Here is a 27,160-nt window from a genome sequence, read left to right as displayed (position 1 = left end):
TTCCAACAGTCCCTTCCATATTTCATAATTGTTCCTGTTCCTTGAGAAAACGTCTTTACCTGATTAAGGACCTTCTGCAGGTGTGGGGTCCCCATCCGATCAGCAATATGTCGGTAAGCCGGGTGTGAGAGAAAAAACTTCCTTTCGGCCAACATGGCAGCCTTAATGTCCTTCTTCCCATCTATATCCTTCTGGCTTCTGTTTACCACGCCCACATAACCTGAAACGGAGCACATACAATGTGGTTTGGGACACTTGTTCATTTTGGGGAGATTTCAAGGCTCTCAAACAGGCTGAGAAGAAAAGCAAAATTATTTGTAAGGGCTGAAGAACTGAACCCTTTGCAAAACTCAGTGTGAGACGTCAGTATTTAACAAAGGCTGGCTGAGGTGGCTAATGACACTTTGTTAACAGTAACACATTAATGTCTTTTGCCCTTAAAAGTTCTGTGCACTTTAATACAGTGTGTCCCTTCGCAGTATTGTTACATGGTGGGCAAGTAAATAAGTCACACTTGGAACAGCACAGGGTACATTCATGCAGTCGATGATGCGTATTTATACCCTCCTTCAAACTCCTTCCTTTTCCTGTTTTCTTATTCCTGTTATTTTAAGGAGGAGTTCTCCCTTTGGATCATTTTTAATATATCATTTGGGAACGTTATGCCATTCCCGAAAAAGTGTAATTAATCATAAATACATTCCCCACAGCAGTGAAGGCATAAAACCCAGCTTCCCATCGGTTTCCCAATTGTTTCTCTGCCACGCCATCGAAGGAGTCCCGGACGGGATGCGATACGTTACCCCTGCGGAGAGGCAGCAGCTTATTCTCTAGAATGTCCCTGGCATCTGTTCCTTCATCCATAAGATCCAGTTTGGTGATGACGCCGATGGTTCTCAACCCTGCATCGAAAACAAACTCAGCATTACACAGCTTGTAGAAGACAAACCAATTTTAGAGACATACACGTCCCAATGCTAAATGCAGGCACTCCTATCTCTGGCATTTTCCTGTTCCTCTCTGTCTTCCTTTGTTTTCTAGTCCACTGCTACCCCAGTCTGGTGGACTCTGACGGGGTGAGAAGGAGAGCTGTATCATCCATAAGGTGACTTTCACTTCCGGAGAGAAAATAAAAAATAGGTGTATCACCACCACAATTCTAAATACATGCATTTATTTTTGTACCACACATACATGGAAATTATACACATTACATTTTCCTCCAAGGTACTGGACACAATGTGGGTGCTTTAATTTTTTTATGTATTACTTTATTGTAAATAAACAAGCAAGACTATTGAAGAGAGTGTATCATAAACCAAAGCTTATTACTGATTCAGTTCTAAGCCCTTGACAAACAAATAAGAAGAAGAAACTTAGGCATATGATAGTGTCATCCCCAAAAATAAAGTTTCAAGTCTCACAGCATTCACTGTTCATTAGAAAAAGATAAATGACTTAATGGAAAGAAGACCAAATGAAGAATCCTGGTGCTTGGATTCTAGTCTTGAGGCAAGTCATTTAACCTGGGTCTCAGTTTTCCTATCTGTAATATAAAGAGTTGGAGATCAAAATCACCAAGATACCTTTCAGTAATAAAACTATATAAAGACCCAGACATTTATGTAACCTATCAGATACCTCGCCTTTGTCCACTGTTTTATGTACTAGATGAAATGAACAATATTTGCTTAGTGATTCATATTTTTAAGTGGATTTCTTTGGACATGATAAATTAAACACACACCTTTATCTTTTTGCCTGAAACCACTCTAAAATGGCTAATATTTATTAGGCCAGCTATGGTTTTTGCATGCTTTATGTCTCTTAAATCATTTGCTCTTAAAAAGGACTCCAACTATTTTTTTAAGATGAGGAAACTGAGGCAGAAAGAGAGATTAAGTAGTTTTCCCAGGGTCATACAAGGGGTGGGTCTAGGCGTCCAGAGCCCATGCTCTTAACCAATATACTGCTTCTTGCAATACAAAGAATTTTAAAAATAAAAAAGGTTTAAATCAAGAAAGCCAAAGAAAATGGGAGGACGGAAGAAAAACTCTGAGACTATAAGGTCAACAGGATAACTGCCAACTAAATTGATAGACTAGAGAGGAAAACTGCGTTCAAGAAAGCCAACAACCCAAGCCCAGAAGAGGGTCATTTCCATCACAGCCTCTCGGAAAGGTTCAGGGACGCCAATAGCTCTGACAATAGTGGGCAGTAGTGGGGGCAGTTGAGGCTGACAAGATCGCTGGGTGAAAGCAGTGAGATTTCCATGGATAACATAGCTAGGAGCCGCCCCGGCTCAACCTGGCATGAGAGCACACGGTGTATTTTCTGGAAACATGGAACTATGGAAAACTGCCCTAATGGGCACCTGACCCAGTTAGAGGGCATCAGGTATTAAAAGAAGGTGATTATGAAATCCCACATGCTGAATGGCAAGACCTCTCTGCCCAGTCCAGTTTAAGAAAATGCTGGCTGGTAGAATTTAACCTCCCAAGCAGGAGATTGCAAAAATTCTGTCTGGGTTTATTAACCATTATTAGAGGAAAACATAGATACTAAAATTCAGAGGAACTCCAATTAAGACAGCCCAATAAATCATCCTACTGTGAAGCCTGTAACTCATTTATTCAAGCACACCTACATAGAGTTTCCTGTTAATATTTCACTTTTAAATATAAATCAGTAAGCATAGGTTACCAACTGTCATCACGCAAAATTATTACGATATTAATATAATATAAATATTATTGACTATATTCCCTATAAGTGACTTATTTATTTTATCATACTGAGATGTATATAATTGTAGAATGACTATGTTGTATACCTGAAGCTAATAGAATATTGTGTGTCAACTACACTTCAATAAAAAATAAAAATTTAAAAAATTATTTGAGGGCGCCTGGATGGCTCAGTGGGTTAAGCCGCTGCCTTCGGCTCAGGTCATGATCTCAGGGTCCTGGGATTGAGTCCCGCATCGGGCTCTCTGCTTGGCAGGGAGCCTGCTTCCCTTCCTCTCTCTCTGCCTGCCTCTCTGCCTACTTGTGATCTCTCTCTGTCAAATAAATAAATAAAATCTTTTAAAAAAATTTTTAAAAATTAAAAATTATTTGAAATGTGAATGGATAGCCAAGGAGAGTCTCTGAGACCAAAACAAATAAATATTGTAAAACAGTACTGAAGAAACAAAGGTAATAAAAAACATAGAAGAAAACTTTATTATTTTTATTAATATCCTCAGAGAGAAACAAGAGGTCACTGCATTCATAGGACAAGAAAAGAATGTCATAAAAGGAAACATTCAAACAAAAGGAATTCTCACTAACAAAAAATGAGAGCAGAAATTTCTTTAAAAATGTTAGTAGAATGGTTGGAGTACAAAGTTAGAAACTCTTCTGCAAAACAAAAGAAATAGAAGTAAATAATAGAAAAGGAAAACTTGCTTAAATAAACTAGACAAATAGGGGTGCCTGGGTAGTTCAGTTGGTTAAGCATCCAACTTTTGGTTTTGGCTCAGGTCATGACCTCGGAGTTGTGAGATCCAGCCCTGTGTTGGGCTCTGTGCCCAGTGCAGAGTCTACTTGAGATTCTGTTTCTCCCTATCCCTCTCCCCATCCCCTGCCTTCTATCTCACTCTCTCTCTCTCTCTCAAATAAATAAATAAATCTTAAAAAAAAATAACTAGAGAAATGATTTAGAAGATCCAATTTCTGAATAATTGGCATTCTAGGAAAACAGAAAAGATGAAACAGAAATAGTTGGGGGGGCATACGAGTAAAGAAAATATTCTATAAGTGAAAGATTAATTTATGTATTGAATAAACCCATCAAGTGTCCAACATAATATGAAGCACACACACAATATGGCATAGCAGTATAAGATTTCAAAACACTGTGAACAAATAAAAAATCCTAATAAACTCCTAAAGAAGTTAAGAAAAGAAAGTGACAAAAAAATTTTGGAAATCATTATAGTTCAGTCTTCCCAGCAACAAACTGGAAACTAAAATTGAATAGAGTGCTGTTTTCAAAATTCTGAGGGAAAAAGTTATTTCTAGCCTTGAATTCAAAACTATCAATAAATGTGTCAATAGAAAAAGATATTTTCAGACTTGCAAAATCTCAAAATATTTTACCTCCCTTTCTCTTTCTTTGGAAACTACTAAAGGATGGGTTCCATCAAACAAGGAAAGCAAACTAACAAAGAAGTAAATAAGAGATCCAGGAAGAAAAAAGTTAATATAACCAAAAAAAGAAGGGAATTTTCAGGATGGTGTAGATCCCAGTACTAGGCCGGAAGAAGAGTCAATATCTATTTGAATGAGAAGACACAGATTACTGAAGAGATGTATTTCACCACTAAGAAAAAAAAAAATGAAAGTGCTAGAACACCTAATGCCTAAGATTTTTTAAGGTATTAAGAGATTTCAACTCCTAGAGGAGAGGCTGGGAATCCATTGGTGATGGATATTTAGAAGATTATCAAACAAACAAAAAGACAAGCTATCTACCTCAAAGACAGCAATATCATGTAAGAAAGGAAATGTAATCAAAATTTACACAGGGCTCAGCTGCGAATGATATTTTCAGAATTATAATTATTTAAATATAATGTAATTATATTAGTAGAACACAGGAGGGTCCATGTATATATGTAAGGTTAGTATATGTGGCTATGGGAGAAAGAAGACAGATAAATTCTTTTCTACAGTAGGAAGTCAAAAGTAAAAATCTAAAGATAAAAAATCAAGAAATAGTAGTATGAACAATTTACATAGAAATATGAAGGTAAACACCAAAGATACTTGAAAGTGATAACCTCTGGAAATCAGCAATCAAGAGTCAGGAGGAATGGGCAAGGGACAGACGGTTTTTGTTAAAAGCCTTTGGGACTGGGGCACCTGGGTGGCTCAGTGGGTTAAAGCCTCTGCCTTAGGCATGGGTCATGATCTCAGGGTCCTGGGATCAAGCCCCACATCTGCTCGGCAGGGAGCCTGCTTCCTCTTCTCTCTCTGCCTGTCTCTCTGCCTACTTGTGATCTCTGTCTGTCAAATAAATAAAATCTTATTAAACAAAGAAAGAAAGAAAAGCCTTTGGGACTGATTTTTAAACTGTGTATGTTTATAATATTAATAAAAATAAAAGTTAAATTTTAGAAGTATTTTCTTTACTACTACTTTATTTCTAGGAAGGCAGAGAAATCTATGCTTGATGGTATACCAAAAATAGCAAAGGAGATTATTTTCTTTTCATGTTAATTATACAAATAGGCAGCTTAAAATAATCAATGAACTCCTGCTGGTATACTGGAGACCTACACTGACAAATCTCAAAAAACCATTGCCTAAGCAATTCAAAGGAAACATTTTAAAAGCACTTCACTAGTAACCTAGAAACTCAGATAAAGATAATAAGAGAGACCATGTATTGAGTGCTGACTAGGTACTGGGAATAGACTTGAAACAACTCTTTGAGATGGGTACTGCTATTTTCTCAATTATGTGGATCAGGAAAATGAGATTTAGAGAGGAAAACATGCTTGCCTAAAAGCTCACAGCCTGTAGGGTGTGGAATCCAGGCAACCTATTTCCATTTTTAATCCCTATATTTTTCGGCCACCCAATCTCAGCTAGATTCTACAAGGGATGAGGACTGTTATTTAGCAAGTCAGTTACATCATCTGGGCCTGTTGATCCACATATAGAACCAAAAGATTAACTGGATGTCTATTTTGAGTCCAAAATTCTGAAAAAGAAAACAACTTCCAGATTTAGAAGAGGTTATATACAATAATAAGTAAAGAGTAATTTAATAAAATTCTTGTCCTCCAACTAAAAGGAAAATAAAAATAAATCAAGAGCTAATAAATAATGTGTGATACTGTGTTTCAATTATGTTTCTTAGTAAAGAATGACCATAATGCTGAGTGCTGATAAATCCCACCAACGACCTTGAAAAGACACATACGGCACTTCCAAACTGATTCTGACATAGCATAGAGACTAACAGTACTCGCTCAAGGATCAGATTGTTTGGGTTCAAACCCATCAGTACCCCTTATTAGTTCCAAGACATTAGTTTCCTCATCAGGGGATGACAGGGTGGCTCAGTTGGTTAAGCCTCTGCCATTGGCTCAGGTCATGATCCCAGGTCCTGGGATGGAGACCCACATTGGGCTCCTTGCTCAGCAGGGAACCTACTTCTCCCTCTGCCTGTCATTCCCAGTGCTTGTGCATTTTCTCTCTCTCTCTCTGACAACTAACTAAATAAAAATCTTTAATTTTCTCATCAGGTGTAACCACATCAATAGGGTAATCATCATCACAGTTTATATTTGATGTCCAGGACAATTATTAATTGCATCCTCTTTAACTCTCGAAAGACTTCCAACAGAAGAATAAGTTATATGTTCACTTTAATTCATCTATACAATGAGAAAATAATAAACCTATGTTTTAAAATTAAATAACAGAACTTCCACTTTCTGGTGTAACATGTAACAAGAGTTGAAGTTGCCCATGTCTTAACAAGCGGACAACTGAAAAAATCAACAATCCTTCTTAGATTCTTCAAAGAAGTATGGTTACAGGACAAACCACTGCTCCCCAAATTTGGATAGGCAGATAGGTAAATTCAGAGAATCACAATTTATGGAAGCCAAAACACACAAGCAGGAATTCCTATGGGAACCAGTGCCTGAGCAGGAAAATCTAAACTGTAATTGATGAATTTCTAGAAACTCAGTAAATTAAAAAGTCTAGGAGGTCCAAGTCATAGGGAGCATCCATTTTCTTTTCTTTTTTTTTTTTTAAGATTTTATTTATTTATTTGACAGAGAGAAATCACAAGTAAGCAGAGAGGCAGGCAGAGAGAGAGGAGGAAGCAGGCTCCCCGCCGAGCAGAAAGCCCGATGTGGGGCTCGAACCCAGGACCTGGGATCATGACCTGAGCCGAAGGCAGCAGCTTAACCCACTGAGCCACCCAAGCACCCCGAGAGCATCCATTTTCTTATGGGTTTGGTCTCCAGGAGCTCACCCAGTTTCTCACAGTGAATATCTGAGAAAAAAATCCCTTTGTGCCTCAGACAGGGGGAGAAAACAAACAACCTGATTTAAAAATGGGTAAAACATCTGCACAGGCACCTCACTAAAAAAGATGTACAGATGGTTACGTATGTATATGAAAAGGTATTCCATGGGTGCCTGGGTGGCTCAGTGGCTTAAAGCCTCTGCCTTTGGCTCAAGTCATGATCCCAGAGTTCTGGGATCGAGCCCCGCAATGGGCTCTCTGCTGCTCAGCAGGGAGCCTGCTTCCCCCCCCCCCCGCCTGCCTCTCTGCCTACTTGTGATCTCTGTCTGTCAAATAAATAAATAAAATCTTCACAAAAAAAAAAAAAGGTATTCCACATTATTGTTCAATAGGGAACTGCAAATTAAAATAATAGTGAGATATCACTGAACACCTATTAAAACTGCCAAAATCCAAAACTGACAACATCAAAGGCAGCAAGGTTATGGAGTACCAAGAAGACCCATTCATTGTTACTGAGAATGCAAAATAGTACAGACATTTTGGAAAATCGTGTCTTACAAAATTAAATATACTCTTACCATGTGATACAGTTAATTGTACTCTTTGGTATTTACTCAAAGGAATTGAAAACATATCCACACAAAAATGTGCACACAGATGATTACAGAAGATTTACTTATAATTGCCAAAACTGGGAAGCAACCAAGATGTCCTTCTTTACATAAACAGATAAATAAAACTGCAGCACGACCAGACAATGGAACATTATTCAGTGCTGAAAAGAAACGAGCTATCAAGCCATAAAAAGACAGTGAGGAACTTTAAATTCACATTGCTAAGTGAAAGAGGTCAATCTGAAAAAGCTACAAAATTTATTCTAGAAAAGGCAAAACACAAAAAATGGAGACAGTAAAAAGCTTAGTGGTTGCCAGGGGTTAAGGGAGGCAAGGATAAAAAGGTGGAGTACAGGGGCACCTGGGTGGCTCAGTGGGTTAAAGCCTCTGCCTTCAGCTCGGGTCATGATCCCAGGGTCCTGGGATCAAGCCCTGCATCAGGCTCTCTGCTCAGCAGGGAGCCTGCTTCCTCCTCTCTCTCTGCCTGCTTCTCTGCCTACTTGTGATCTCCGTCTGTCAAATGAATAAATAAAATCCTTTAAAAAAAAAAAAAAGGTGGAGTACAGAGCATTTTTAGGGCAGTGAAAACTATTCTATGTGGTATCACAATGGTGGATACATAACATTCTACATCTGTCAAAATCCATATAATATATATCACCAAGAGTGAACCCTAATGTCAACTATGAACTTTGAGTAATAGTGATACATCAGTTCTAGGTTCATTGATTATAAAAAATGTACCACTCTGGTATGGGATGTTAATAGTTGGGGAAGTTGTGCATGTGGGGTTGGAATGTATATGGGAACTCTCTGTACTTCCCACTTAAACTAGCTCTAAAAAATTAAAATCTATTAATTAAAGACAATTAAATAACATTACACATGTAAAGTACTTGGTACATTAAAAACACCCAGTAAATGAACATTATGATCTCACTAGCTTTGATTCTCACCACGCCTCCCGCTCTACTCCAATCCTAAACTCCAGTCATACCCAACATGTTGCACTTCTCCATGTGATCATGCGTTCTTGGGCTCTTTATCTTTGTAACAATGCTGCTCAACTCTAAATATCCTTTCCTTCCCCCCCCACTTTTTTTTAATCAACTCAGACTCATTCTTCCTTTTTTTCATCATTTTGTTTTCATCATGACAAGTATACTCTTTAATACCCATACCCTATTTCACTCATCCCTCCACCCACTTTCCCTCTGGAAACCATCAGTTTGTTTTCTATAGATAAGAGTCTGGTTCTTGGTTTCTCTTTTTCCTTTGTTCCTTTGTTTTGTTCCTTAAATTCCACATATGAGTGTGATTGTATGGCATTTGTCTTTCTCTGACTGACTTGAATCACTCAACATTATACTCTCTACCTCTATCCATGTTATTACAAGTGTCAAGATTGCATTCCTTTTATAACTGGTTAATACCCCATTGTATATATACACCACATCTTCTTTATCCATTCAACTATCAGTGGACACTTGGGTTGCTTCCATAGTTTAGCTGTTGGAAATAATGCCACAAAAAATACAGGGGTGCATGTATCCCTTTAAAGTAGTGTTTTCATCTTTTGGGAGGATAAGTACTGAGTAGTGAAATTACTATATCTTAGCGTGGTTCTATTTTTAATTTTTTGAGGAAAATTTATGCTGTTTTTCACAGTGGCTGCACTAGTTTGTATTCCCAAAAACAGTGCACAAGAGTTCTTTTTCTCCACATCCTCACAGATACTTGTTTCTTCTTTGTGATTTTAGCCATTCTGACAGGTGTGAGGTGATAACTCATTGTAATTTTCATTTTCCTGATGATGAATGATGTTGAATATCTTTTCCTGTGTCTGCTGGCCATTTGTATATCTTCTTTGGAGAACTGTCTGTTCATGTCTTTTGTCCATTTTTTAATTGGATTATTTGTTTTCTGGGTATTGAGTTGTATCAGTTCTTTGTATATTTTGGATACTAACCCTTTATCAGATATGTCATTTGCAAATATCCTCTCTCATTCACTAGCCTTATTTTTAGTTTTGTTGATTATTTCCTTTGCTGTGCAGAAATTTTATTTTGATATAGTCCTAAGAGTTTATTTTTGTTTTTATATCTCTTGCCTCAGGAGACATATCAAAAATTTTGCTACAGTCAATGTCAGAGAGATTACTGCCTGTGCTCCCTTCAAGGATTTTTATGGTTTCAAGTCTTTAAACCTTTTGGAATTTAGTTTTGTGTATAGTGAAAGAAAATGGTCCAGCTTCATACTTTTACATGTGGCTGTCCTAACACCACCTGTTGAAGAAACTGTCTTTTTCTGATTGTATATTCATTCCTCCTTTATCAAAGATTAATTGACCATAAAATTGTAGATTTGTTTCTGGGTTTTCTGTTCTACTCCATTAATCTATGTGTCTGCTTTTATGCCAGTACCACGCTGTTTTAATTACTCTCCTTTGGACTATAACTTGAAATCTGGAATTGTGGTCGCTCCAATTTTGTTTTTATTTTTCAAGATTGCTTTGGCTATTTTTTTGTGATTCTATACAAATTTTAGGATTGTTAGTTCTAGTTCTATGAAAAAATGCTTTTATTTTGATAGGGATTTGCATTAAATCTGTAGATTGCTTTGGGTAGTATGAACATTTTAACAATATTTGTTCTTCCAAACCATTAGCACGGAATGTCTATTTCCTTGCTTCATCTTAAATTTCTTTCATCACTGTACAGGTGTCAGAGTACAGATCCTTCAGAGTACATGTCCTTCACCTCGTTGGTTAAGTTTATTCCTAGATATTTTATTGTCTCTGGTGCAACTGTGAATGGGATTGTTTTCTTAATTTCACTTTCTGCTGCTTCACTTAGTGTATAGGGATGCAAAAGATTTCTGTACATTGATTTCATATCCTGCAGCTTTACTGAATTCATGTATCAGTTCTAGTATTTTTTTTTTTTTTTTGGTGGAGTCTTTAGTATCATGTAATCTGTAAAGTGAAAGTTTTCCTTCTTCCTTACTAATGCAGATGCCTTTTATTTCTTTATACTGTCAGGTTGCTGTTGAGGACTTCCAGTACCGTGTTGAATAGGAGTGGACATCCTTGCCTTGTTCCTGACCTTAAGGGAAAAACTCTTCTTTTCACCACTGAGTATAATATTGGCTATGCATTTTTCATATAAGGGCTTTATTGTGTTGAGGTATGCTCCCTCTAGACTCTACTTTGCAGAGGGTTTTTATCTTGAATGGATGTTGTACTTTGTCAAATGCTGAAATGGTCATATGGTTTTTATCTTTTCTCTTCTTGAAGTGACATGTCACATTGTTTTATAAATATTGAGCCTCCTTTGCATTCTGCAGTAAATCCCACTTGATTGTGATATATGATTTTTTAAATATATTTTTGGATTTGGTTTGCTAATACTGCGTTAAAGATATGTGCATCTAATTCCATGAACGATACCAGCCTATAGGTCTCTTTTCTTGTTGTGTCTTTATCTGGTTTTGGTATCAGGGTGATCCTGGCCTCATAGAAATTGGAATTTTTCTTGGCAGATTTTTCCCTTTCAGCACTCTGAATATATTATGCCATTCCTTTCTGGTCTGCAAAGTTTCTGTTGAAAAATCCACTGATAGCCTTAGGGAGGTTCCCATTGTATGTAACTGTCTTCTCCTGCTGTTATCAAAATTTGTTCTTTATTGCTACTTTTTGCCATTTTAGCAACTATGTGTCTTTTTGTGGACCTCCCTGGGTTGAATTTTTGGGAGGATCTCTGTGCCTCCCATATCTGGATATCTGTTTCCTTACCCAGATTAGGGATATTTTCAGCTATTGTTTCTTCAAATAAATTTTCTGCCCCCTTCTCTCTCTCTTCTTCTAAGATCTCTATATGCAAATGTTATTATGCTTGACGAAGTCACTGAGTTCCATAAGACTATTCTCAATTTGCATGATTTTCTTTCCTCTCCTTTGCTCAACTTGATTACTCCCCATTATCTGTCTTCCAGGTCATTAATTAATTTCTCTGCTTCACCTAGCCTATTTATTCCATTAAGTATATTTTTAAATTTCATTTCTTATGTTCCAGATCTCTGGTTGGTTTTTTTTTTGTTTTTTTTTTTTTTTTTCTGTGTGTTAAGGATCCCACTGATGTCCTCCACTCGTTTCTCAAGTCCAGTGACTGACTATCTTCTATGACCATTACTTTAAATTCTCTATCAGGCATATTACTTTTATCTGTTTCTCTTTGGTCTCTTGCTGTAGTTTGGTCCTGTTCTTTCATTTGGGAGAGATTTCCCAGTCTTCTCATTTTGTCTGACTTCCTCTGTCTGTTTTTTTCTGTTGGGAAGGTCAGCTACTTCTCTTGCTCTTGAGGATGTAACTTATGAAGAGGTCCTCAAGTGCCCTGCAGTGTAGTGTCCCCTATTCACTAGGGCCTGGCACTTCAGGGACTGTCTCCTCTGAGTGTGAGTGTTTTGTGTTCTCTGCTATTGAGTCTTGGCCTTTTTCTTTTAGCCCAGTTGTCTGCAGAGGCTCTCTGTGCTTATTGTGGACAGTGTTTGGTCCTCAGCAGGGGTAGGGCATGTTTTCACAAGATGTGGAGAGTTTTCTCTGCTAAACAAGACCTTCCCCTGCTGCCAGAACTGAGGTCCCACAAAACACACAGGTAGGGAGATAGCGTTTGCAGGGTTTGCACTGATTTTCCAAGGGAGGGAACCTGCAGCACTGGGACTAAGGCCAGCATGACTGGAAAGGGAAGATCCACTGAAACACAGTGGGACAGGGCTTGGTGCAAACAAGTTAGATAAGCAGTGTTGAGGTTGTGCTGGTTCCCACAGGTGGCTCATTTTTTTTTTTATGCTGGTGGGTACGGAAGGGAAATGGTACTTGCCAACCCCTTTGTTCTTGGAGGGGTCTCCCCATGATCCCTGTCTCTCTGAGCCATGCTCTTAAATGAAAAAAATCAATCTCCTCACCATCTGCCCCTGATGTTTTTCAAATTGCTGGTTCCACAGTATATCTGCATAGACGGTTTGCCATGCTGTGTCTTTAAGGGTGAGCACTCTCCTTCCTAATGCCCTCCAGGCTCTCCCAGAGCTGAGCCTGCCAATTTTTTAAATTCCAGGATTTACGTCTTGCTGGTTGTAAGAACTCGTGAAATGTGCCCCCCCTCTTGTCGAAGGCAAATATTATAGGGATTCATCCTCCCCATTTGTGGGCTCCCCAGCATAAAAGTCTGTTTGCTGCTTTTATTCATGCCACCAGCTCCCTCCCTACTGTGGACAGACATGGTCTGCTTTTTCCCGAGACCATGTCATCACCCTTGCTACTTTCTTTGGAGCGGCCTCTTTAGCTTTACTTGTGGAGTTTGTTCTGCCAGTCTTTGGGTTGTTTTCTGGGTTATTTAGGCTGATGTCAGTGTTATCCAGTTATATCCATGGGATGAGATGAGCTTAAGCTCCTCTTACTCCACCATGTTCCCAGCAGATAACTCCTACCCATCCTTCAAAATATCTTACAGGCCTTTCCTGCAAGTCCTTAATCGGGCTCCCATATGCAAAAGTTTGGAGCCATTTCTCTGTGCCTTCAGGCTCTCCACATACACTAAAATCATAATCCTTATATGAAACTAGGGATCTGCTTATTTGTCTGTATCACTCACTAGATCATGATCTCTTCTAGAATAGACTACTCTACATATTCCAAGCAATTCATAGAAGTGCCAAACAGAGTGAGCAATCAATCAATGTTTATTTATTAAAGGAATAAATGAGAGCAAAAATAAGCATATTTATTTCCTTAGCTTCAGAAAAGAATTGAAATACAAATTTCGAAAAAGAAATATACCATTCTATCAAATTACCTAGGTTTGTTGTCAACGCAATGATTTCCCTATAATAGCACTGTCATTTCTTTCATTTATAAATGCAACTAAATTTGAGTAGTGTGTTGTTTCATCTAATTAAGAAATGGGGAAAAAAACAAGCCACGAACCACATTAGCAGTTGCCAGAAAAGTAATCTGGAACATAGTGTGCACTAAAACAATAGCAATGAAAAACAAAGTCAATGAAGAGCTTAGTATAAACGTGTATACTGCATAATTAAAAACAGACTTAGGAAATTAGATGTCCTTCAGTTAATGTATTTTTGTTGCTTTGGGTTTTGGTGGGATTTGGGGGAGTTTGAAGTAAATGTTATTTCTGTTTGGCAAGGATTATGGAATATTTTATTTCTGAAAGCAATCAGTGATGAACAAGAATAGTTTCATCTTTTTTTCCTCTAAGTTTCCATTAACATTATTTTATTGTTACTTCCAACAATTCTAAATAACCCAGTTTTCATTTTCAAAGCCATCAGGTAATATTACCGCATACAATACTGGATAAAATATTAAGTGAAAAATAGAAAACACAAAAATCACTGTTGCTGTAACAGCAGAGACTCAATGTTGTCCACCAATATATCCCCAGAATCTAGCAAAGTACTTGAAAGATTTAATACTTGTGGAAGGAAGGGAAAGGAAAAAGAGAGGGTGAAGACAGGAAAAAAAATAAGGGAGGAAAAGGAGAATTACTCCAAACATAAGAAAGTTTAGGGACAGAGTGGTTCTTTCACTAAGATTTTGTACTGCAAAATGGACAAAGGCATGAAGAAACAAAAGAAAAATAATCCATATGTATTTAAGTCTCTCTACTATTTGTCTACTTAAATCCATTTCCTTCTTCTTCCTTGGCACATAGTTTGACTATATTTCTAAATATCCCTTAAAATTGAGTTACAATCCTCCTATAATTTGCCTGTGACTGAGTTCTAGATAGTAGAAATGTGAGCAGAAATGGTATTTGCCACTCCCAGGCTTAGTCTATGTAATTTCTAACATACGCATCTGCCTGCTCTATCACCTTCCACTTGATAGATCTAACCATAATAAGTTCCTAAATCCCTAAGGATAACAAATACAAGTATCTGGGTAGCTGAATGATGTCACAGACAGGAAACACCACACTACTCTGAGAAATCACACAGATGGACCTTTCTACTGTTTGCACCATTACATATTTCACTGTGCTTGTTTCTGTATATTAGTAAAAACAGTGGTACTTTGAAGAAGAGAGCTGCAGTAATGAAAACCTGGCTTACCAATCAGGGAAACATATATAGCAACTTCGAAAGATCAAGATTCATATCATACAAGAGATATATATTTTGTAAGCCTGCTTCATGTGATGACTTGTAAGGCAGACTAAGTGGCTACTGAAAGGAGAAGCTATTGGAAAGAGTCAGGGTGTTAATTCATCTTGATTGCTCCTGGCTGTTTAAAGTTGGGTATTTAAGAGATGAGTTGACACACAAAATTTATCATTTTACAAGCAGAAATGCAAGGATTAGAGAGAAGGTAGAGATTTGGGTCTTTCAATGTTTGAAAATGTCAACCGCTCTTGTAACTCGAACAATCGAAAAGGCAACAAACTGAAAAGGCTCTAAGAATAAAAAAGATACATTAATTATTTTCAGTTAAACTAAGGAACTCATTAACTTCTGTTTCAGACAGGAAACAACAGGTTGCACAGGACTGTGATAGTTGAGAAGAGAAACAAACATATAAGCTCTACAATTAACCTATTTCTGACTGGAAAAAATTACTAGACTATAGTGCAAGAAGGAAAACTCCAAAGAGATCCCAGCCATCAGGCATACTTGAGAAGACACAGATTGGATTTCAAGGGGGCCAAGACAGCTGGAATATACAGGGTAGTGTACCAGATAAAAGGGAGCTATGAATAGAAAGAGCTCTAGAAATGTGTTTTCGGGTCCCTTCAAGTCTTTGAATGCACACATGCATAACGTAAAATTCCATGTAGTTGAGAAGAAAACAACTTTCACAGAGCTCTAACCCAAACAATTCCAAGAACTCACACAGGGCTGAGAATCATTTACATTCCCACCAGCTAGAGTGAAGAAACTGTTGAATTCAAGGCACCACAAGGGTCAAACTTCAGTACAGGTTACTTCAGACCAACTTTTTAAAAAACCTAAAAATGAGCTTCAAAACATCAAACTGATCTACAAATAATCTAACTACCCACTAAAATAAAGTCCAACACATTTTACAAAATACAGTAAAACTCAGGACTCAACAAAGTAAAACTCAAAATATCCAGTATTCAAACAAAAATCACTAGATACACAATGAAGAAGGACTATGTGACCACAGTCAGGACAAAGGAAAATCAGTCATTAGCATCTCACTCAGAAACAGTGGAATTCACAGGTTAGGCTAAAATAGCTCTTATAAGAATGTAAAAAATGCACAAGGATGTAAAATAAAATGTGAAGATAATGAGTAAATAAAAAGAATATGTGAAGATGTCTATAAAATGTCTATAGAACAAGCCATTCAACAACAATGTAGAATATACATCCTTTCCAAATGTACATGGGTCATTAATCAAAATGGACCATACGTGCTATGAACAAGCAAATATCTATGAGTTTAAAAGGATTAAAACTAATATTAGAAAGTTATTTGGAAAATGTCAAAAAATTTCGAAATTAAACAACATATTTCTAAAATACTATCAGTCAAAAATGAAGTCACAAAGAAATTTAAACATATTTTAAACCGGATGAAATAAAAGCACAGCATATCAAAATTTGTAGTACATAACTAATTAAATACTTAGAGGGGAAACTTATAACTTTTAAATATTACTATTATCAAATAAAAATGGTTTAAAACCAATGATCTTGAGCTTCAACCTTAAGAAGATAGAAAGAGAATAGCATCCAAACTAAGTAGAAATAAAGAAATCATAAAAAGTGGAAATAGATGAAATAGAATACAGACAATAAATATAATCAATTAAACTAAATACTGATTATTTGAAAAGGTCAATAAAATTGTCTACTCTCATTCTTTGACTAAATGTTCTACTTGAGGCTCTAGCCAGTGAAAGAATAAAACTGTTTACACACAGACAGCAAGATTGTATACATAGAATATTTTTAAAAATCTAAAAAAAGTCTATCAGAAGTAATAAGGGGACTAACTGAGATCACAGATAAAAGGTCAAAATATGGGGCACCTGGGTGGCTCAGTGGGTTAAAGCTCTGCCTTCGGCTCAGGTCATGATCTCAGGGTCCTGGGATCGAGCCCTGCATCAGGCTCTCTGCAAGCAGGGAGCCTGCTTCCCCCTCTCTCTCTGCCTTCCTCTCTGCCTGCTTGTGATCTCTCTCTGTCAAACAAATAAATAAAATCTTTTTTTTAAAAAAAAGGTCAAAATACAAAAATAAATTGTACAATCTATGTATTGGCAATAAAAATTGGCAAATATTTAGTTAAATACTATTTAATATTTTTCATAAAGGGAGGGAGAGAGAAAAAGAGAGGAATGAGGTAAGGGTCAGAGGGAGTGGGAGTAAAAGAATCATAAGCAGGATCCATGCCCAATGCAAAGCCTCATGCAGGGCTCAATCTCACCACCGTGAGATCATGACCTGAGCCAAAAACGAGAGACAGCTACAATTAACCAAATGAACCACCCACATGCCCCAATACTATTTAATATTTTAATAGTATCCAAAAACATAAAATACATAAGGATAAATTTCATAAAATATATGCAAAGATATGTATGCTGAAAGCTATGATATATTACAAGCGACCTAAACAAATTTTTTAAAATGCCCTATCATCGACTGAGGCAGTCAATACCGCTGACTGTTAAGTCAATTCTCTCCAAATTGATCTATAGCAGCACTGCTCAATACAACTGCCTGCCATAATGGAATGTTGTTTATGGAGGTTTTCCAGTACAGACGCCATTAATCACCTGAGGTGATCTAGTATTGGAAATGAGGCGTGACTGAGAAATTAACTTATTTTATTTTGTTTTAGTTAATTTTAACTTTAATTTGAATAGGCACATGTTGTTAATGGTTAGCATATTAAACAGCACAAGCTACACATTTAATTAATACCAAACAAAATCCCAGTAAGCTTTTTTGTAGAAACTGACAGGCTGATTAAGAAATTCAAACGAAAGGCAAACTACCTATTATAACCAAAGCAATGATGAAAAACTTACACTGTCTGATTTTCAGGTTTCCTATAAAGCTACACAAATTCAGATAGTGTGGTATTGGCACAGGAAGAGACATGAGACAAATGAACAGAAAAGAGTCCAGAATTAAAGATTACACACACACACACACACACACACACGCACGCACACATGATGCAACTGGTTTGGACAAAGCTGCCAGTTCAATGGAGAAAGTATAGCCTGTTCAAAATAAATGGCACAGAAACTATTCTAAATCCATACGGAAAATAATGAACTCTCACCTCCCTCACATCACACCATCCACAAGAAAAGGATTACACACCTAAATTTTTTTTCAGACCTAAATTTAAAGCTAAAACTACAACTCTTCTAGAAGAAAACATAAGGCAAAAATCTTTGCAAATTTGGGTAAGGCAAAGATTTCTTAGAAAGGATTAAAAAGGATTAAAGGGGAGGAGTTAAGATAGCAGAGGATTAGGGGGACCCTAAGATTGTCTCCTCCCTTGAATACAGCTAAGTAGTTATCAAATCATTCTGAACACCCAAGAAATCAATTGGAGGTTTGAGAGAACAAAAGCTACAAGCCTACAGGTAAAAAGCTGACCACATTTTGGAAGGCAAGAGGTGTAGAGACTTGAATTCAGGGAGATATTGCTGTGGATACGGCCTTGGAGAGAAAGCCAGACTGTGGACGCTATGGCAAAATATTATAAGCATCAGGGCACCAAATCAGAACTTGAAGAATTCTGTTACAGTGAGGGACATTCCTGGCTTAAAGGTGCTCAGGTGGCAAAGCAGGGTGGAATCCCAGGTGTGACATCATGGTCTGAGCATCCCCAGGGTCAGCAGAAGAATGGGCGGCACCTAAGTGCTGCACTGTTCCCCAAACCAGCTGAGAACAGGGAGTGCAGTTACTGGCTTTCTGCTCTATATTGCCATAAACTGCAACCGCTGCATGTTCCTGTCACTACATTCCTGGGACGGGCCAGCAAATGGTAGAAGCATGGGGAGACTCTCCCAGGGAGAAATAGCGCAGGTTCATGCCACAGGAGTCCCTAAAATTTGTAGTTTTGAAACTCAGTCACGCACTTGAGATTAAAAAACAAAAACAACTCAGACACAGGCAAGATGAACACAGAATTCTGACAGGAACTGGGGCGGCAAGAGCGATGGACTGCTCGTCTGTAGGGATCACTCAAGATCGGGGGGTATGGATCTTTAGCTCTGGGGCTGGCGAGCTGGAGGCCGTCACATCCATCCCACCCATCAATGCAGAAAAGCATTCAGGGAGCAAACCGGTGCCACCTAATGGAGTCCAGAGCCACTTAAACCTCTGCCTCCCTGCATTCTGGAGGTACATTTCCATTAGGGCAAGGCCACCTGAGAATTAGCGCGACAGGCCCCTCCCCCAGAAGAGCAGTACAAACAACAGGCTCATACAAAGTTTACTGATCATAGAGGGCTGTAAAGCTTCAGCTCTAAGGAAGTAGTGTCTAGCATCTTTTGTACTTTTAGTCTTAGTTTTTCATTATTGTTTTTTCAGTTATTTTCTTATGTTTTTAATCATTTATTAATTTATTTAAATATATGTCTCTGTGTATGTATGTGTGTATATATACATATGTATGTGTGTCTGTGTGTGTATAAAATTTGTTGTTGTTTCCTTTACTTTTGTTGTATTTGTTTGTTTGTTTCTTATTTGAGGATCTAAATTCTTTAAACAAGCAGGCCAAACACACCCAGGATCTAGTTTCTTTGGTTTCTTGTTGTTGTTGTTTCATTTGTTTGCTTGTTAGTTTCCTTTCTTCTTTTCTTTTCTGGGCAAAATGACAAGATGGAGAAATTCACCACAAAAGAAAGAACAACAGGTAGTACTCACAACCAGGGATTTAATCAATACAAATATAAGATGTCTAAACGAGAATTTAAAACAACGATTATAAGGATATAGCTGGCCTTGAAAAAAGTATAGAAGAGAATCCCTTACTGTAGAGATAAAAGAACTAAAATCTAGACAGGCCAAAATTAATAATGTTGTCACCAAGATTCAATTCCAAGTGGGAGCCATAAAAACAAGGATGGAAAAAGTAAAGGAGTGAATCAGTGAAATAGACTATAAAATTATGGAAAATAATAAAGCAGAAAAGAAAAGAGAAAGAAAGGTAATGGACCATGAAGACAGACTTAGGGAACTCAGGAACTTATTAAAATGTAATAACATTCCTATCATAGGAGTCCCAGAAGATGAGGAGAGAGAAGGGGCAGAAGTTTTATTTTAAAAAATTATAGCTGAAAACTTCCCTAATCTGGAGAAAGACACAGATATTAAAATCCGAGAAGCACAGAGAACACCCATTAAATTCAACAAAACCATTTGTTGCCAAGGCATATCATAGTCAAATTCACAAAATACACATACAAGGAAAGAATCCTGAAAGCAACAAGGGAAAAAAAGTCCTTAACCTACAAGGGAAGACAGATCAGGTTTATAGGTGATCTGTCCACCAAAACCTGGTAGGCCAGAAAGGAGTGAAAGGAAATATTCAACATACTGAATGGGAAAAACATGCAGCCAAGAATTCCTTATCCAGCAAGGCTATCATTCAGAATAGGAGAGATAAAGAGTTTCCAGCAAAACAAAAACTAAAGGAGTTCCTGACCACTAAACCAGCCCTGTGGGAAATTTTAAGGGGGACTCCTTGAGTGGATTAAAAAACAAAAAAACAAAAAAAACCCAAAGCAACAAAGACTAGAAAGGACCAGAGAAATTTACCAGAAACACCAACTCTACAGTTAACACATGGACACTAAATTCCTATCTTTCAATAAGTATTTTGAATGTAAATGGGTAGTGCACCAATCGAAAGACAAAAGGTTCAGAATGGATTAAAAAATAATCTATATGCTGCCTACAAGGGACTCATTTTAGACTCAAAGACACCTGCAGATTGAAAGTGAGGGGTTGGAGAACAATCTATCATGGTAATGGACGTCAAAAGAAAGTTGGAGTAATTATACTTATATCAAACACACTAGGCTTTAAACCAAAGACTGTAACAAGAGATGAGGAAGGGCATTATTTCACAATTAAGGGGTCTATCCATCAAGAAGATCTAACAAGGGGTGCCTGGGTAGCTCAGTTGGTTAAGTGTCTGCCTTCAGCTCAGGTCACAATGCCAGGGTCCTGGGATTGAGCACCATGTCAGGCTCCCTGCTTGGTGAAGAGTCCACTTCTCCCTCCCCCTCTGCCTGCTGCTTCCCCTATACTCTTGCTTGCGCTCTCTTTCTGTCTCTCTTTCTGTGTCAAATAAATAAATAAAATCTTAAAGAATAAGAAGAAGAAAAAGAAGAAGGAGAAGAAGAAAAAGATCTAACAATTGTAAATATTTATGCCCCCAACTTGGGAGCAGCCAATTACATAAATCAACCAATAACAAATTTAAAGGAAACCACTGATAATAATAATTAATTAATACCCCACTTACACTAATGGACAGATTATATAAGCAAAAGATTAACAAGGAAAGAGTGGCTTTGAATGATACACTAGACCAAATGGACTTAACAGATACATTTGAACATTTCATCCTAAAGCAGCACAAAACACATTCTTTTCGAGTGCGCATGGAACATTCTCCAGAACAGATCCCATACTGGATCACAAATCACCCTCAATAAGTACAAAAAGACTGAGGTCATACCATGCATATATTCAGACCACACGCTAAGAAACTTGAAGTCAACCGAAAGAAAAATTTGGAAAGAACACAAATACATGGAAGTTAAAGAATATCCCACTAAAGAATGAATGCATTAAACAGGAAATTAAAGAGGAAATAAGAAAATACATGGAACCAAATGAAAGTGAAAACACAACAGTCTAGGGGCACCTGGGTGGCTCAGTCTCTTGAGCACCTGACGCTTGGTTTCAGCTCAAGTCATGATCTCGGGGTCTTCGGATTGAGAATCACATCAGGGTCTGTGCTCAGACCCTGTGTCAGAAAGTCTGTCTGAGATTCTCTCCCTCTCCCTCCACCCCTCCCCCAACTCACATGCATTCCCGCACTCCCTCTCTCTCTCTCTAATAAATAAATGAATCTTTAAAAAGAGACAAAAACCCAAAAAGCACAACAGTCCAAAACCTTTGGGAAACAGCAAAGGCAGTCCTAAGAGGGATGTATATTGCAACACAGGCCTTCCTCAAGAAGCAAGAAAAGTCTCAAATACACAACCTAACTTTACATCCTAAAGGAGCCAGAAAAAAGAAGAGCAAATATGGCCTAAAAATAGCAGAAGGGAAATCATTAAGATCAGAGCAGAAATAAATGATATAGAAGTAAAAAAAAACAAAAACAGATCAACAAAAGTAGGAGCTAGTTTTTTGAAAGAATTGGCAAAATTGATAAACCCCTACACAGACCTATCATAAAGAAAAGAGAAAGGATCCCAACAGGCAAAATCACAAATGAAAGAGGAGAGAACAATCAACACCACAGAAATACAAACAATTATACCATGAAAAATTATATGCCAACAAACTGGGCAACCTGGAAAAAATGGACAAATTCCTAGAAAACTACAAACTATCAAAACTGAAACAGAAAGAAATAGAAAATTGTAACAGATCCATAACCAGCAAAGAAATTGAATCAATAATCAAAAATCTCCCAATAAACAGAAGTCCAGGGCTGGATGGCCTCCCAGGGGAATTCTACCATTTAAAGAAGAGCTAATACCTATTCTCCTCAAACTGTTCCAAAAAAATAGTCATGGAAGGAAAACTTCCAAAGTCATTCTACGAAGCCAGCATTACCTTGATTCCAAAACCAGACAATAATTCCACTAAAAAGGAAAATCACAGGCCAATATCCCTGATGAACATGGATGCAAAATTTCTTAGTAAAATACTAGTTAATCAAATTCAACAGGACATTAAAAGAATTATTCACCACAATCAAGCAGGATTTATTCCTGGGCTGCAGGGGTGGTTCAACATTCATAAATCAATCAATGTGATACAACACATTAATAAGAGAAAGGGTAAGAACCATGTGATACCATCAATAGATGCCCAAAAAAAGCAGGTGATAAAATACAGCAAGCTTTCTTGGTAAAAACCCTTAACAAAGTAGGGAGTGATGGAACATACCTCAACATTGTAAAGGCTATATATGAAAGACCCACAGCGAAGGCAAGCTGGTGCAGCCACTCTGGAAAATAGTATGGAGGTACCTCCAAAAGTTCAAATAGACCTACCCTATGACCCAGCAATTGCACTACTGGGTATTTACCCTAAAGACACAAATGTAGTGATCCGAAGGGGCCCCTGTACCCCAATGTTTATAGCAGCAATGTCTTCAATAGCCAAACTGTGAAAAGAACCTAGATGTCCATCCACAGATGAATGGAAAAAGAAGTTGTGATATATACATTCAATGGAATATTATGCAGCCATCAAAAAGGCTTGCAAATCTTGCAAATCTTGCCTTTGCAATGACATGGATGGAACTAGAGGGTATTATGCTAAGAGAAATAAGTCAATAAGAGAAAGACAATTATTATATGATCTCACTATAGGAGGAATTTGAGAATTTGATAAACAAGACAGAGGGTCATAGGGGAAGGGAGGGAAAAGTGAAACAAGACAAAACCAGACAGGAAGACAAACCCTAACAGACTCTTAATCTCAGGAAATAAACTGAGGTTTTCTGAAGGAAGGGGGGTGAGAGGGATGGGGTGGCTGGGTGATGGACACTGGGGAGGGTATGTACTATGGTGAGTGCTGTGAATTGTATAAGACTGATAAATCACAGACCTGTACCCCTGAAACAAACAATATATTATATGTTAATAAAAAAAAATAAAGAAAGACCCACAGCTACTACCATTCTCTATGGGGAAAAACTGAGAGCATTTCTCCTACAGCCAGCAACAAGACAAGGATATGCACTCTCACCATTATTCTTTAACATAGTCCTGGAAGTCTTAGCCTCAGTAATCAAATAATAAAAAAGAAAAGAAAAGAAAAGGCATCCAAATTGACAAGGAAAAAGTTAAATTTCCATTATTTGCTGATGACATGGTACTTCTTATAGAAAACTGAAAATACTCTACCAAAATATTGCTAGAACTAATACATGAATTCAGCAAAGTTGCATGATACAAAATCAATGTGCAGAAATCTGTTGGACTTCTATACACCAATAGTAAAACACCAGAAAAAGAAATCTTTGCAAAAGCACCAAAAACAATAAGATACCTAGGAATAAAGCTAACTAAAGAGGTAAAAGATATGTACTCCAAAAACTATAGAAAACTTAGGAAAGAAATTGAAGAGGACACAAAGAAATGGAAAAACATTCCATGTTCATGGACTGGAAGAACAAAGATTGTTAAAACATCTATACTACCCAAAGCAATCTACACATTTAATGCAATCCCTATCAAAACTACCAGCATTTTCACAGAGCTAGAACAATCAATCCTAAAATGTGCATGAAACCTCAAAAGACCCAGAACAGCCAAAGCAATCCTGAAAATTAAAAACAAAACTGGATGTGTCATAAATCTGGACTTCAAGCTATACTACAAAGCTGTAAGCATCTAGACAGTGTGGTACTAGCACAAAAACACACATAGATCAATGAAGCAGAACAGAGAACCCAGAAATGGACTCATAGCTATATGGTCAACTAATCTCCAATTAAGCAGGAAAGAATATCCAATGGAAAAAAGTCTCTTCAACAAATGGTGTTGGGGAAACTGGTCAGTAACATGGAAAAGAATGAAACTGGACCACTTTCTTACACCATACACAAAAATAAACTCAAAATGGATGAAAGACCTAAATATGAGACAGGAAACCATCAGAATCCTAGAGGAGAACAAAGGCAAAAACCTCTCTGACCTCAACCATAGGAACTTCTTACTAGACAAATCACTGGAGACAAGGGAAACAAAAGCAAAAATGAACTATCGGGATCCCATCCAGATAGAAAACCTTCTGCACAGTGAAGGAAACAATCAACAAAACTAAAAGACAAACATCCATCAGCTGGTGAATGGATAAAGAAGATGTGAGATACACACACACACACCCCTATATAGATATATTATATATATATATCTATATGCAATGGAATAGGTATAGATATATAATGGAATATTACTCAGCCATCAAAAAGAATGAAATATTGCCATTTGCAACGTGGATGGAACTAGAGCATTATGCTAATTGAAATAAGTCAGTCAGAGAAAGAAATACCATAGGATCACACATATGTGAAACTTAAGAGAGAAAACAGATGAACATATGGGAAGGGGGAAGAAAGAAAAGGAGAGGGGAAACAAAGCATAAGAGACTTAACAATAGAGAACAAACTGGGGGTTGATGGTGGGAAGGGGTTGGGGGATGGAGTAGATCAGTGACAGATACTAAGGAGCACACATTGTGATGAGCACTGGGTGATGAATCACTGAATTCTACTCCAAAAACCAATATTACACTGCATATTAACTAACAAAATTTAAACAATTAATTAATTAATTAGGCTTTTAAAATGTGGAGGGTATTTTAAAAATTCATAAATTGTACATCATCAATTCAAAACTTGTTCTTTGAACAAATGAAAATAAGAAAGCTTTAAGAAAAAATGAATAAAACTTGTTCTTTGATGATATGGTAAAGTAATACTTTAAAAGTAAGGTATAAACGGAGAGAAAATATTTACATTACATGGTAAAAGATCTATGTCAATATATATTTTTTAAAATGTCATGGGGCACGTGAGTGGCTCAGTCAGTTAAGTGTCTGCCTTCAGCTCGGGTCATGATCCCAGGGTCCTGGGATCAAGTCCCCCATCCGGCTCCCTGCTCAGTGGGGAGCCTGCTTCTTCCTCTCCCTCTGCCTGCCTCTCTGCCTACTTGTGATCTCTGTCTCTCTGTCAAATAAATAAATCTTTAAAAAATTAAAATAAAAAATAAAAAAATAAAACCTCATAACAATACTAAGAAGACAGCGCATTTAAAAATAGGCAAAGGATCTGAATGACACGTCACACTAAAAACTTATGAACAGCCTCCAAGGACGTGAAAGATGCTCAGCATCGTGAGTCGTCAGAGAAATGCCAATCAGTAGCGTGACACAGACACTACAGTGATTGCAATTAAAATAAAACTAAAAATACCAAGCGCCGGTGAGTATGTAGAGCAAATGAAATATTCATCTATTGCTGCTAGGAATAAAAGTCGGACATCATTTTGGAGAAGAGCCTAGGGGTTTCTTAAAAATATTAAACATAGACTTACCTAGCAATTCCACCCTTGGGTACTTTCCCAAGTGAAATGAAAACATAAGACATAGAAAACTTGCATAGAAATATTTATGGGAGGGGCGCCTGGGTGGCTCAGTCAGTTACGCACCCAAGTCTTGATATCAGCTCAGGTCATGACCTCAGGGTTGCAACATGGAGCCCCATGTTCAGCTCTGGGCTAGGCGTAGAGCCTGCTTAAGATTCCCCCTCTCCCCCTGCCCCTACCCTCTCTCTGTACATAGGTATGTAAATATTTATGACAGCTTTATTTGTAATCATCTATTAGAAAAAAACTAAAATTCCATCAACAGGTGAATGTATCAACTCAGTGATTATTTCCACAGTGACATTTCACTGTGAAATAATCATTTGCCAATTTAGAAGAATGAACTATTGAAACATGCAGCCACATGGATGGATCTCAAGAAACATGCTGAGCAAAAGAAGCCAGGCATCAAGAGTACTTTCAGGGTGCTGGGTGGCTCAGTGGGTTAAAGCCTCTGCCTTCGGCTCAGGTCATGATCCCAGGGTCCTGGGATTGAGCCCCGCATCGGGCTCTCTGCTCAGCAGGGAGGCTGCTTCCCTCTCTCTCTCTGCCTGCCTCCCTGCCTAGTTGTGATCTCTGTCTGTCAAATAAATAAATAAAACCTTTAAAAAAAAAAAGTACTATCTGTATGATTCCATTTCTATATGAAACTCTAGAAAAGACAAGTCTAATTTATTGGGACAAAAAGCAGATCGGTAGTTTCCTGAAGCAAGGAGGGAGGGACCAGGGTAAGACACTGAAGAGGAACACAAGAAAACATTTATGGATGAAGGAAATGTTCTTTATCTTGGTTGCAATGGTAGTTGCATGAGTGTTTTTGTCAAAACTTACCAAATTTTACACTTAAAATGCATTCTCCCTACCCAAACCTATAGTCCCAGGTATCCCCAAGGTAAGCCCAGTAAGCTGAAAGAGAAAGAAGAAGGTTGAGGGAAGGGTACTGATGACAAGGAAACAAAGAAACAGAATAGATTTAAGACCTACGTCTATGAAAAAGTTTTGCAAGTACAATTATTTGTACATGGAGTTAATTAGAAGCAGATAGTTAAGCTTACGGAGTTTTGTAAGAAATCGTAGTCCCAAAGAAGCAAAAAG

The 27,160-nt window shown here is 37.6% G+C and overlaps 1 protein-coding gene across 8 annotated transcripts in view; it reads right to left on the bottom strand.

Moving 5' to 3' along the window:
• DNM3 (dynamin 3) overlaps nucleotides 1-27,160 on the bottom strand; it is a 553,426-nt gene that overhangs the window by 350,976 nt on the left and 175,290 nt on the right. For all 8 annotated transcript variants that reach the window (XM_047705745.1, XM_047705741.1, XM_047705742.1 and 5 more), the window contains exons 5-6: nucleotides 804-902; nucleotides 60-220 (exon numbers count right to left, since the gene is read on the bottom strand). In XM_047705745.1, the coding sequence (XP_047561701.1) occupies nucleotides 60-220; nucleotides 804-902 (260 nt within the window). The remainder of the gene's footprint in view (nucleotides 1-59; nucleotides 221-803; nucleotides 903-27,160) is intronic.

Source organism: Lutra lutra, chromosome 15 (genome assembly GCF_902655055.1).
Source record: "Lutra lutra chromosome 15, mLutLut1.2, whole genome shotgun sequence".
Classification (NCBI taxonomy): domain Eukaryota; kingdom Metazoa; phylum Chordata; class Mammalia; order Carnivora; family Mustelidae; genus Lutra; species Lutra lutra.
Note: the sequence above shows the minus strand (reverse complement) of the source record. Positions and strands in the feature narration are given on the sequence as shown.